The sequence below is a fragment of the Sciurus carolinensis genome, chromosome 10, assembly GCF_902686445.1.
Source record: "Sciurus carolinensis chromosome 10, mSciCar1.2, whole genome shotgun sequence".
Lineage (NCBI taxonomy): Eukaryota > Metazoa > Chordata > Mammalia > Rodentia > Sciuridae > Sciurus > Sciurus carolinensis.
Window position 1 is genome coordinate 54,307,995 of NC_062222.1, and position 14,624 is coordinate 54,322,618.

General features: G+C 36.3%; 1 protein-coding gene across 1 annotated transcript in view; it reads right to left on the reverse strand.

Annotated features, from left to right (window-relative positions):
* Window positions 1-14,624, reverse strand: part of Bank1 (B cell scaffold protein with ankyrin repeats 1) — a 282,791-nt gene that overhangs the window by 237,977 nt on the left and 30,190 nt on the right. The window contains exon 2 of the mRNA XM_047567484.1: window positions 9,095-9,249. Coding sequence (XP_047423440.1) covers window positions 9,095-9,249 — 155 coding nt within the window. The remainder of the gene's footprint in view (window positions 1-9,094; window positions 9,250-14,624) is intronic.

The following is a 14,624-nucleotide window of genomic DNA, read 5'->3' on the forward strand; positions in this document are numbered from 1 at the left end:
TCTGAGTTGACCAACAGTTATAAATGCACAAGTTTTGAGATTTAATTAAGTTGGAAAAGCTTAAGTTGTATATGAGATAAAAGTATTATTGAAAGAACTCTTTTTTGGATAAAAATATCCAGGAAATTACTAGCAATGAGAAAAATTGGAGTTAATACCAAAAAAAGGAAAGAATAAATATGTATTGGATGTTCATTTTATATTATGAATTATAGTAAGCATTTTTAAACAAAGTTATTTTCTTTAATCTCTTTTAATCATAACTTCACACACACACACACACACACACACACACACAAAACAGAATTGGAGAAGTCTATTACTTTTCTCTTCAGGAAGGTCAACAAACATATAGTTACATTTATAAGACTAATTTGTACTATCTAACTTCCAAATCCACACTATTCTTTACATCATGCTAACCTTTTGAAAAATTAAAAAATATTATTTTCATGATTATATTGGATAACACTTTTCAAAAACTTTCTTCCAAGCCATACTAAATTTCAGTCTTACACTAAATAAAACAAGAACCCCATTTTATATATTCTTATAAACCATGTTTATCAAAGTCATTAATTTCAAAATTCTCTTATTTAAATGTTTTCTCCCTTAAGCATTAATCACACACCAGTAAAACTTACATCTTAATTATAACACTGAGTTTCTACATTGATGTTTCTATGTTGATGTTTCAAATAATTTCAGCTGACACACAAATACACTTCAGACATTTTTTTACCAAAGGCTACTCCTGATATTTGTCTGCAGGATATTTCAAACTAATTTTCCCCTCACCAACTAAACCACACATGAAGAAAAGGTCCCAACTCAGAAGAGTGAGCAAGTGAGCACCATTCCAAGGTTCCACCTATTTCTCTTGCCCACGTGGGCACCAGGGCAGGTTGGGAATGTGGGCCTCCATTCCTTACATCTGCAACCTCCTCCCTTCAGGGCCTCCCTTCTAGCACAGTCCTTAGTTCCTTTTGGTTTACTTGTCACTTCCCCTTGAATCTTTAGTTAAAAAATGTCTTCTTATTTGCTGGGTCCCACTCCTCAGAAACTGCTGCTTCGCAGGTCTTCAGAGCTGGTTTCCATGCTTAAGTCACTCCTTGTTGCACTTCGACTTTGCTCTTTTCAAACCTGGTAAGTGCAGGTGTAGCCTCCAAATGCTTTATTCACACAACCAGCTCATTCTCATTCATGAGTGTCCACAGAGGCTACTTCTTATGCAACAGATGCCCACCTTAATAGAGGGCAGGACTCCACCTTTTGACAATTTCCAGAGATAAATTCTAAACAAAAGACAAGCATTCTGACTACTCCAAATGAGGGACTTACATCTTCATTTGTACCCAGGATTGGCTTCATGGGCCTATGACCTGAATAGTCACAGGGCCCCATGCTTAGAAGGCCTTGCCCTTGGTTTAATGCTCTGCTGTCACTCCCCTAAAATACTCAATAACTTGAAAAAAGGCCTTGCATTTTCATTTTGCACTACAAATTAGGTAGCTCGTCCTGTTTGTGTTATTTAGTTCCTTTTCTCCTTCTGTCACCCTGTCTTTGGGCTCCTGGTCAAGGTCTAAGTCAAGTTTCACCAGCTTTACAAAATACTCCCTGTGATTTTAGCCCATGGGAATTTTAGAAATTTCAAGGCACAGTGGCAAATGCCTATAATCCCAGCCACTTAGGAGACTGAGGCAGGAGGATTGCAAGTTCAAGGTCGGCCTCAGTAACTTAGTGAGATCCAGTCTCAAAATAAAAATTAAAAAAAAAAAAAAGGGGTGGGAGGATATTAGAGCATTTCATGTCTGTGCTCCACATTCACATTTGGCTATGGCTAAGTCTTACCCTCCAGTCTTTTGTTCTTTATGTCTGTGTCATGGCTTCCCAGGTAGATCTTGAACGTCTTGAAGGTGTTTTTATTTTTTCACACCATTATATTATCTTGTAAGACTTAAGAAGATTAGAGATATTCTGTACATATTTCTTTAAATTAAGATGGAATACATCTATAAAAACATGAGATGTTGAAACTGTTCCTTACCACCCTCAGTATTCAGCTAAACTAACCCCTGTGTCTCTTATACAACAGCCAGTCCCAGGAGGGAAGGCCTGACCTTGATTACATGGGTAGACTGAATTCAATGGAGAGAGTATTAGAACATTCAGATGACTATAAGATTAATTTTATCAGTTATGAAGTTGCTGTTTTGCTATCGTTTTTCAGACTGCTCTGCATGTGCCTTATTTGGGTCTGAGATTGAGAGAGAATGGGTAAAGGGTGGCTACATGGATCACAGACCTAAACAAAAGGGTCAACACTTAGTCTACAAGGTAATAAGTAGCTAGTATGTTCCTGTTCTGAATGAATGGGTGTCTTTAGGCTTACGCGATATAGAAAGTCCTGTGGAAGGAGATTTTGACCCAGTGGACCATGTTAGCTTATGCTTTTGAGGTGACCAATGGCTCGATTTTTTTAAGATGTATTTTTTAATTTGTTCTAATTAGTTACACATAATAGTAGAGTGCATTTTGACACATTGTACACAAATGGAGCATAACTTCTCTTTCCTCTGGCTATACATGGTGCTGAGTCACACCAGTAATGTAATCATACATATATATAAATATATAGGGTAATAATGTCTGTCTCATTCTACTGTCCTTCCCATTCCTACTGCCCCACCCCTCTCTCACTCCCCTCTGCACACTCCAAAATTCCTTCATTCTTCCCTATCCCTCCCTACTATGGATCAATATCCCCTTACTGGAGAAAACGTTTGGCCCTTGAGTTTTGGGGATTGGCTTAGTTCCATCCATTTACTGGAAAATACCATAATTTTATTCTTCTTTAAAGCTGAGTAATATTCCATTGTGTACATATACCACATTTTCCTTATTCATTCATGTGTTGAAGGGCATCTAAGTTGGTTCCATAGTTTAGCTATTGTGAATTGAGTTGCTGTAAACATTGATGTGGCTGCATCACTCTAGTATGGTGATTTTAAGTCCTTTGGGTATAAACCTAGGAGTGATATACCTGGATCAAATGGTGGTTCCATTCCAGATTTTCTGAGGAATCTCCATGCTTCTTTCAATAATGGTTGCATTAATCTACAGTCCCACCAGCAAGGTATGAGTGTACCTTTTCCCCCACATCCTTGTCAATACTTATTATTGCTTGTATTCTTGATAATTGCTATTCTGACTGGAATGTGATGAAATCTTAGAGTAGTTTTGATTTGCATTTCTCCAATTGCTAGAGATGATGAACATTTTTTCATGTTTGTTCATCAACTCTACTTCTTCTGTGAAGTGTCTGTTCAGTTCCTTAGCACACTTATTGAAAACAAATGAGTTTCTATACTTAAGTGATGAATCCACTGCAAAATAAATTAGGGAAACTACCCAATAGCCTCAAAAAACAACAACAACAACAACAACAACAACAACAACCTGGGAATTAATCTAACCAAAGTGGTGAGAGAACTCCATAATAAAAACTACAAACACTAAAGAAAGAAATTAAAGAAGACCTTAGGAAGATCTCCCATGCTCTTGGAAAAGGCAGAATTAATATTGTAAAAATGGTCATACTACCAAAAGTGTTATACAGATTTAAAGCAATTCCTATTAAAATCCCAATGACAGTCTTCATATAAATGTAAAAAGCAATGACAAAATTCATTTGGAAAAATAAAAGACCCAGAATAGCCAAAGCAATCCTTAGCAAGAAAAGTGAAGCAGAAGGCATCACAATACCAGATCTTAAACTACACTACAGAGCAATAGTAACAAAAACAGCATGGTATTGGCACCAAAATAGACAGGTAGACCAATGGTACAAAATAGAAGACACAGAAGCAAACCCACATAAATGCAGTTATTTCATACTAGACAGAGGTGCCAAAAACATACAATGGAGAAAAGATAGCCTGTTCAACAAATGGTGCTGGGAAAACTGAATATCTGTATGTAACAAAATGAATTTAGACCTCTATCTCTCACCCTGCACAAAAATCAACTCAAAGTGGATCAAAGACTTAGGCACTAGAACAGAGGCTCTGTGCTTAACAGAAGAAACCATGGAACCAAATCTCCATCATGTCAGCTTAGGACCTGACTTCCCTAACAAGACTCCTAAAGTTCAAGAAGTAAAATTATGAATCAATAAATGAGATGGATTTAAACTAAAAAGCTTCTTCTCAGCAAAGGAAATAGTCAATAACATGAAGAGAGAGCCTGTAGAATGGGAGAAAATCTTTACCACATGAACCTCAGAGACAGCACTAATCTCCAGGGTATATAAAGAACTCAAAAAAACTTAACACCCCCAAAACAAATAATCCAACCAATGGCTGTTTCCTGTATTCATGACTGCTTCAATGGCCACTAGTTCAGCAAGCTAAGTACACAGGACTTCTTAAGGTAGGACTGTACAGGCTTATGCAGTTGACATGGATCTTGTCCATGATAGCAGAGTAGAATTATGGCAATGGTTTCAAATTTGACTGCTAATGCTTACCTTCAGAATCACCTGGAAAGCTTTTAAAACTGTCAGTGCCCAGGATGTAACTGAATATTTATATCTAGATGAATCTCTGAAAGTAGGAAATGGACATTATCATTTTTAAAACTTTCCTTTGTAGCCGGGCAAAGTGGTGCATACCTGTAATCCCAGTGGTTCCAGAGGCTGAGGCAGGAGGATTGCAAGTTCAAAGGCAACCTCAGCAACTTAGCAAGACCCTAAGCAACTTAGTGGGACCCTGTCTCTAAATAAAAAGTAAAAAGGGCTGGGGATGTGGCTCAGTGTTTAAGTGCCCCTGGTTTCAATCTCTGATACCCCCCCAAAAAAAAAATTCCCCTTGTATTCTCTAATAGCTTCCCAGTAGTTTAAGAGTCATTTGACTAAAAGAAATAGAGGCCCTTTTCCTACTACAATACCTCCCCTCCCAAAGGGCAGCATGTCACAACACAGACATTTATTTTAGGCATTGACATACACAATCATCTTGTGTTGCCTTTACAGTACTTTTTGATTAAATCACAGGATCAGGCTTAAAGTTGAGGTTGGTTACCATGCAAGGGTTTGTGATTTGCTGTCAGAATTAAGTGGGCAATGCTCATAGATTTTGTATATTATTTTAAGTTGAATTTGAGGCTAAAGAGTAAAGGGGAAGGAGATAATCTCTGAGACTCTTAAGGTCCTTGAGAGTCTCATTCTTTCACAGGGGTCTCAGGAAATTTCAACAGGTGTTAATTATGCAGTCTGTGATCTGCCCTGTAGGTTTAGAAACTCATTATGGTTTCAGTCACAGAGGTATGTCAGTGAACAAGTCATCTAAAATGAAGGCCTTCATTAGAGAAGATGCCATGTTCTAGGATGCATATAGAAAAACAATTTAATGAAATTAGTATAGGTACAATATTAATAAAGTCACTTATAAGGTTTTCTGTGATTGTGCTATGACTTCAAAATTTCAATTTGTTCAAGAAATCAAGGAGTGACTGGATTGGTTTTAAACATGTTTCAATCTTATCATCAGGACAGTTGAAGTGGGAGAAGAAGATAACAATGGAACATGAATGGATTCTACTAAAGGAAGTAAAATATTTGGGGGCAGAAAGGCCAAGACCACAATGGGCAGTTTCTTCCAAAAGAAAGGGAAAATGACATATAAAACACTATCTACCGATCAAATGAGATTTAAAAAAAAAAAAAAAAAAAAAGCTCCTCTTTGTCACTCATTAGGAAGGAGCTATTTCAGAATAGATAAAAAGGTCATTACCAAGTCTGTGGTGGGAGTTCACAGAAATGATAGGGGAAGTGAAGGTTCAGAGAGCAAAGCGCAGAACTTCTGAGGGGGGTGCCCAACACAGAGGATCCCTCTTAGAGCACTGGGTAAAATTTGTAAAAAGAAGTGATTGGTATCACTGTTAAAGACTAGGAAGTTCAAACAAGTGACTGATGGACATCTGGGCAGACTGCTGAGAAGCCTCTGACAGGAGCACTGAATTCTTGATGCTGTTTGGTGGGAAAGTTTGAAGGTGATTCACTTAGTACAAGAAGGTGGATATCTTTCCTTCTCTCTAAGACAGGATTTAACTTTAGTTGAGCAGTATAGGATTGACATTTTTAGACCAGAGAAGCCAGTGTCATCGGACCTGTTCTGTGCATTATAGAATGTTTTATAGTATCCTGGTGTTGCCCACAAGAAGCCAGTAGCAATTCCCTGACTTGTGACAACCAAAAATGTCTACAGACTTGTAACACGCCCCATGGGTAAAAAGGAGGCAAAATCACCCTCAGCTGAGAATCACTCCTCTGAGGGAATTTTCCTGAGATAATTATGGAATCATGACTCTGGAATAAAGGGTAAAGAAGAGAAGTTAGCAAATAATAGACCAGGTTCAGTTGTGACTTAAATGGTATTTCATAGAGAAGGCCTCTCAGGTGACTATTTAATCAAGGAAATAGAATTTGCAAAAACTGCATGAGAATTGTTTGAACAGTGGATATATTTGGCAGACCTAAAACTACTGATTTTATATCATTCATGATCTGTTACCCTACAAGACAAAAGTCAAGAGGAATATGCTAGAAAAACAAATGTTCAGGCCAATAAACAAAGAAAACATTTTTAAAAAATAGTAAAAGGAAACAAAATGTGACACTTCTACAGAAAGTTTTAAAAGGGTCCGAATTAAAAAGCAGATTAAAAACCATGTGGTATTTCTCAGAGCGGCGGAGAATCACTTACATAAATAGAATACTAGAGACTTATCTTCTCTAGCGTGCAGAAAAAATATTGAAAAGACAAAAACATTTTTTTTCTGCTGCTTTGAAAGATTTTCAAGGCCTAGGAAATTTTTAAACTCTGTGGATAGGGAGAGTGCTGAGGAAAGTAGCAAGGTACCCAGGGCTACAGGCGGCAGCAGCAGTATCACCCTCTGCTTCAGTTAACAATCCACCAAAGCTGGTCTCTAGAACAAGAGGGACAGGGAGCAGAACTTCTCCAGGAGGCAGATCCACAATGCAATTCCACAGCCAGAAGCAGCAGGGGGAGGAAATTAAACTCACTTCCAACTCAGAATGAAGATTGGGCCCCTGGGGAGAACTCATGTTCAAGTCAGCATGCTGGAAACACAACTACAAAGGGAAATTAATAGATTTTGAAGAACCTGGGTGTGAATGAGGCACATCTCAAATAAGACATGGTGACCAGCAGGAACAGTATTTTAAGTTTTTGGAGCTTGGGATGGCAAAGAAACCTCAACTATTGCTTCCTAGGTGAAGAGAGAGGAGTCTGAAGTGGTCTTTATTCACCCAGTAATTGGAAGAATTCTCAAAAACAAGTTGAAGTTCAAGGGTTGAGCTTTCTGACAGTTGGCATACATGGAGCATTACCCCAGCAAACCCAAAACATGATTTTACTTAGTTGGGTGCAAATGGTCTTTTCTGTGGTGCTTGGCAACAGTCAAATGGATTCAGATTTTATTAACATCTATGCCGTGAGCACACAAGTTTTGCCTGAAATAATCGTTTTGGGTCAAAAGGATTAGATTATTTTGAAATTTTAGGGGTGGGCTCATGTTAAAATAATCTTGCATATTTCACTTTTAAGATTTTTTAAAAAGTGGAGTAACAAAGAGACATTTGATATTGAATTAACTTCGCTTCGGAGAGTCTTAAAGAATTGTATCCATGCCAATTAAAGAGGGGCCTATGACTCTGCTGTTGAACAACCTCTGAGCTCACCAGCTGTCTGCATAAGACAGCTCTGCCTTGAGGACAGTAAGACTGGATTTTTGGACTTCACTTTCTTCGTGACTTTAGTAATAGGAGGGTTTTGTAGTGCTCAAATTTTACTGTTGCAGATATTTTAAAAACAGCTATTTAGACTCACTTCCTAACTCCTGGTGAGCTATTTTTAGTCTCAGAAGATTATTTTTTTACTGCTTTGATTTCATCTATTTGAGAGTAGTTCACATTTATCTTTTATTATAGTTCTTTTCTGTTTCTTCCAACCCAATAGGAGCTAGTTTAGGTTATTTTGCCTCATCTCACTTTCTTAAATTCCCGAGTCTTTTAAATGCGCTGTAATTTCTCTTTGCCTGATTATCTGTGTCAGTTCCCTCAAACCTGTACAGTTGAAGTTCCCGGGGTCTCTAAGGTAATGTCAAAGTAGTTTTTGTTCCTCTAGAACTGGTAGCAGAGAAGCTTAAAACAGTAATTCTTCTGCTAAGGACTGTATTTTGGGTGGAATTGAGGGAATTAAGCTTAATCAACTCCACGGGATGTATAGCTTCCCCCACTGCAGGATCAGGGGACCCACTCAAAGTCATAAGTGAGCTGCTGCCCTCCTATCCTGAACAGCTACCAAATTCCGTCAGAGGGACCCTTTCCTGCAGCTCCTGTAAGGCTGCCCTAGGGTCTTTGGCTCCTTCCCCTCAGAGGCGCCATAAACACTGAGGTCCAGCATCTTTCCTTTGTCAGAAAATTACACAGCCAGAAATTCAGTTCAAAGTGTTGCAAGTGACTTATTTTCTTGGTTTATTCCAAGGAAGGTTGAGGAGGAAGAAATGTCAGGAATATTCTTTCATATAGATATCTTTCCAGAAATCTTCCCCAACCCTAGTCGTTCCCTGAAGGACCAGCACTTGGAGCTCTTATGACATTTCTACTTAATAATGTTGGCCTTTAATACACATTTGTAATGGAAAATTTAGTGTTTCTAACATAATTATTTTTAAATTGTATTTAAGGGTATGAAGAGTATCTTTCCCTTTGGGAAAATAAAATTCAACTGTTAAGTAGCTTGATAATTCTTTGTGTATGTGTATGTAAAATTATATATCTATCTACTTGTAAAATATCAAGTAACACTGGATAAAATTCAACTTTCATATATTTTCCAATGTCCAACTACTCAACAAATACATGTCAAATGCCTAGTAATTGCAAGATATTGTTCCAGGTTCTGGGGACATAGCCATGAGCAAGGTAGACCAAAATGTTGTAGCTTCCAGTCTAGTGAAATGCAGTATTTATTAAAGCAGCAGGTCACTTAAATAAGACACAGTAACTGACCTCACACGGAATTTCAGCAGGAAGCACTACGACTGGTGGCATGGTGCTTCTTGAAGCTTCTAATGAATCTTCATCATCCTTCCTCTGATTTATTTCCCCAGAATGCATGACTTTTACGTCTGTTGGAATGATGACTTCAAGGTAGTCTTCAGAATCTAAAGAAAATTTTGCAAGTATAGATTATATTATTTCATTCATTATTATAAAGACTAATTGACAATCAATAGATTTCATTCATACATGGGAAAAATAATTAAGCATATATCAATAAGTTAAATAATGTTCTCAGTTTAACTAATATTATAACCTTTATGACCAGACTAGATCAACTATATAATAATATGTTATCCACTAGTTGTGTTTTAAAAATTCTAGCTACTATTTATTTATGTTTTCTTATTAGTAAAATAATAAATCCAAACAGCATTAAATAATTTCTTTTCTGTGTTATAAAGAAAATTATATTAAACTAGAAAATTTAAATCAGAATTATTAACTTTGACATATTTCTAACGTAATAATCTAAACTAATACTTCTACAAAACATTAGTTTAATACTGAAATACTAATATTCATCAAAATGTTAATTCTATGAAAATAAGTGTTCTATATCAAAAAGTTGTTTTTTAAAGGTGGTATTATTAAGGACACTGAATACACTAAATGTGAATTTAAGTCCCAAGAAAAGGGTAGAATAGTTGTTTTAACATGTAATAATTTTATTTTTAGTCTCAATCATTAAAACATTGTTATGTGTTGAAAAATATGTAGGGAGTAATGGGACAATTTTTTATATTTTTTTAAAAAAAATGTTTCTTTTGGGCATAGAACTTATGTGGCTAAAGTTAATACTCTCAAAATGAGGTCACATGTGTAAACTCTCAGGCCCACCTCAAAGTATCCCTCAAATCCCCGAACAAGGAAACTATAAAAGGAAAAGCAAGGGTCAGTTTCTAACCCATAAAACTGGCCTGAGGCATAAGAATGCCTTGGTTTTCTGGGAGCCCACCTTGAACTCACAGGTAGGCCCTAGTGATTTCCTATTGAACATCAATACCTTCACAGTAGCAGGCAAGGATATGTGGTGGATAAAGACAGAGTCAAAACCATTCTGCAAAAGCAGGATTACCCAAACCCACAGAAGGACCAGACAGGCATCCTGGCTGCTGCGTCTTTACCAGTGCCAGCTTTACCAATAGCAAACTGAGCCACTCCACCCAGTTTGCCTGGGATTTTCCTGGTGCAGGCAATAAAATACCTTGTTGCAGGAATCCCCTGTGTCCCAAGAAAACTTGAACAGCTGACCCTCCTTGAAGTAGAGTAATTCTTATATCAAATCATAAAATTATCCTGCTTCCTGAAAGCAGAAAAACTATAGTGAAGCCCTCTTTTCTTGAACCCTCCCTCAAATCACTAACACCAGCCTAAATCCTATAATCTTTTGTAATACTCTTTCACTGAGACATCCTATGGTTCCCCATGGTGTGCCTTTTCTTCATTGCAACAAACAAAACTCCAAATAGTTCAAGTCTGTTCATGATGGCCTTTGACTAAAGAGCAACGACAATATAAAGGAAGAAGAGTCAAGGTCAATAAAATCACACAGAGCTAGACTTTTATTCTCACTGTATCCAAACAAATAAAATACACCAGTTCTCTACAGGTAAGATAGCAAGAAAAGGTGAGTAACAAAAGAGACAATTGTGTGATAAAGCTGTCTCGACCCTTCATCTAGGAAGGAAAGTCATTTGCCGTTGTTGTTTTGCTTTGTTTTGTTTTTGTTTTGTGATAGTTTCAGAATTAAGGCACAGAAGCACCTGGGGTTCCCAGATTTCTTCCATTACTGGTCATGTTTGAAAAGAAATGAAAATCAGCCTTTAGTGCTTCAACAATTTAAAATGCTTTCATAAGAATTCTCATTCTCTTTCTCCCTCTCTCCCTCTCTCTCTCTCTCTCTCTCTCTCTCTCTCTCTCTCTCTTTCTCTCTCTCTCTCTCTCTCTCTCTCTCTCTCTCTCTCTCTCTCTCTCTCTCTCCTGCACATATCCACTCACACACAAATCAAAATGGTGGAAAGTTATATAAAACAAGCTTAATGATTTTGTGAATTGATAAAAGAACTAAGAAACTGTTTTTATTTAATATTCCTTAAAGCAAAAAAGGGTAAGTCATTCAACATAGCAGTATCTAAAATTTTCTGCAAATCCTCTGCAATATTAGGTTAAGAAGAACAATTTTATTTATCCTGAGGACATAATTAGGGATGTACGAAAAGATTTGTCTCTATGAATGTTCACAGAAGCACTGTTTATAATGCAGAAAATTGGAAGCAATCTAAGCAATAAGGAACAGATTAAAATATTCCATGTGATAAAAGATGTTACTAATAAAAATTCCATCACAGAATATTTACCATCTAAGAGCAAGTTTTATAACTCAAAAAAAGGTCAATTGCATATTGTCAATTTAATAGGTTTCTGTTTTAATAAAGTAAGTGTATACAGAACTGTGCAGTACAAATTCATGGCATAATCATGAATGAATGAATAAGAATAGACTAGCTATATATATTCCAAATATAAAAAGTGGTTATTTTTAATCCATGAGTTATAGGTAACTTTTTTATACAAATGTATATAAAATATTAATAATATAGTACATGTAAGGTCTATACTGATTTTTTATAATAAACATGTATTTATTTTAGAGGATAAACTATATATTTTTCAAGTAGAGAATGATAGACAAAATACCTGTATCTATTCCCCTGTATGACATGTGGAAAAAATAAAAGTAAAGATTATTTTAAAAATTATAAATATATTAGAACACTGAAAACTGATAAATGGTATCATTCTATAAGAACAAATTTCAAAGAGTCCCTGAAAGATCAAAGTTAATCTGGAACTAGACGAACAGAGGTACCAGAGCAGAAAAAACAGACCAAAACATGTTTGGAAAATGCAATTTCAAATATAATATTAAATTTTCAAAACTAATTTCCAAAATTAAAGAGACACCAAACTCAAAATTCAAGAGCAGAAAGGATTCTTGAATAAAAGCTCAAGGTAATAAGTTAAAATCTCATTTGCAACAACTGAGATAACTGGCAATTTCCTAACTGCTCCTGCTACAAGCAAAAGGCAATTTGCTTCTGCCCTAAGAATAAAACTCTAGACTGTATAAACAATGCGAGCTAGGACTAGGAGCAGAATTGAGTCTGATGTATTTCCCAACATTCTCAAAGTCAGCAGAAAAAAGAAAAATGATAAAATGTGACTTTAGCACTTTTCTATGGGTTAAATTTGTAAGCATTGGCTCTGTAGTGTGTGGGCGTCTTGATTAGGACACTCACAGGAGGAGCCACATGACAACTGATAGAATTAACTGATGGTGATTTTCTACTAAAAACATGAATTGCCACCCAAGATAGTCACTGTTTTGAACAATAATTCATCACATGATAGAGTCACATGAAAATCAATAAAGAGAAAAAATTGACAAAAGATTTTGATCAGTTAAATGACTCAAAAAGTGTTGACTATTGTGCTAGTCAGCTTTCCACTACTGTGACAGAGTACCTGAGATATATACAAGGAGGAAAGATTCATTTCGGCTCAGGGTTTCAAAGGTTTCAGTTCATGGCCACTTGGCTCTGTTGCCTTTGAGCCTGTGGTGACTCAGAATGTCATGGCAGGGACGCTGCTGCTCAGCTTATAACAATCAGTAAGCAAAGAGAGGGAAAGGGGTGGGATTCCAATATCCCTTTTTAAAGGCACACCCCAGTGACCTCCCACTACACCCCACATCATAAAAGTTCCTCTACCTCCCAGCAGTGACACTGGCAGGTGACCTAGCCTTTAAAACATGAGCCTTTGAAGGACATTCCAGATTCAAACTTTTAACAGCTAAGAGGGAACAGGTTACCATGATAAAGTAGGAGGATAAAAACAGGAAGGAAAAAAGTAGGAAAGGATATGTGTTTAGGGTGGGTGGGAGGAGGCACTAAAGTGAAATCTACATGCATAGATTCACTATCTAACCTGTAACCCACATGGTATTCAGTGTACAGTGAACAGTAAAATGTGGGAGACTGGTCTCAGTTCTGGGCCAGCTGACTCATCCCACCTTCTTCCAGTCTTATTAGAAACATTACTTCCTGTGTCATGACCCCAAAAGTGGTCAGGAAACACTACTTTGCAGATAGCATATGAAAGAAATCATATTATCACACATCATTACATTAAAGTGATCTAAGCAATTCTGAAGAGTGATATCAGAAACGAAGATGACTCTTCCCTTTTAAACTGAGTATTAGGGTGGGGGAAGCTACCTTAAGGCAAGTCACTTTTTTTTCTCATTTTCTCAATCAATAAAATTCCATTGTACACTTATTAAAAATGCAAAACATTAGAAAATAAAATAAATAAAATAACATAAGGAAATAAAATATCCTTTATGAATTAAAACACACAGTATGTTTTTAATTTTTAAAGCTATCCGATTGCCTTTCAAAACACAGCTTTTTTAATACTATTTATTTCCTAAAGTGTCAGTTTCAGTGTGAGTTTTTTAATATTTTGTACATAATTCTTTGCCAACTGATTAAATCTACCTAGAAGCAAAGACAGATTTTCTGAAAATTGACAAAACTACAAGAATTTTGGGAAAAAAGTGGATTATCTTATTTTTATCATATTTAGACTTATTTTGTTATAGTTATTTAGCTTTAAAAAAGAAGTCATTCTTTAATGTTCAATGACTAAAATTCTAACAATAGTTAACAGGAAAACAAAAACACAAACAAACAAACAAGCAAAAACCCTTGTCTACTTATGTGACTTTGAGAAAAGTACCAAGTACTAAGCTTCAATTTCTTCAGTCATGTGGTCTAATAAATAGTGTTTTCCTTGTTGGATTTTATTGATTACAGATAGTCCCCAACTGATTGTTCAACTTATATTTTTAATTTTATGATATGTTTTCATTGTAAACTGTAATTTTCAATTTTGATCTCTTCCGGGGCTAGCAATACACCATATAATACTTTGGAAACACTGGACAGCAGCAGCAAGTGGCACTCCAAGTCAGCCAGAGAGTCACATGACTGATATTCTTGCGTACTGTGTTGCCAGCCTTTCTCGGATACAAGTATATTTGGTTATAAAACAGTTTCTGTGTTAGACTCAAGTGTGGACTAATGTATGTGTTCTGAGCATGTTTAATTTGGGCTAGGCTAAGCTATGCCGTCAGGTAGGTTAGGCATATTAAATGAATTTTCAATTTACACTTTCTTCTCATGTGTTTGTCAAATTGTAATGCCCTCATAAGTCAAGGAGCATTTGTTATGTCAAATAGTACATCTAGGGCTGGGGATATAGCTCAGTTGGTAGAGTGCTTGCCTAGCAATCACTAAGGCCCTGGGTTCAAGCCTCAGCACAGCAATAAGTAAGTAAGTAAGTAAATAAATAAATAAATAAATAAATAAATAAAACATCTATTGTGCAGGGTGAGTGATAGCAATGAAGTTTT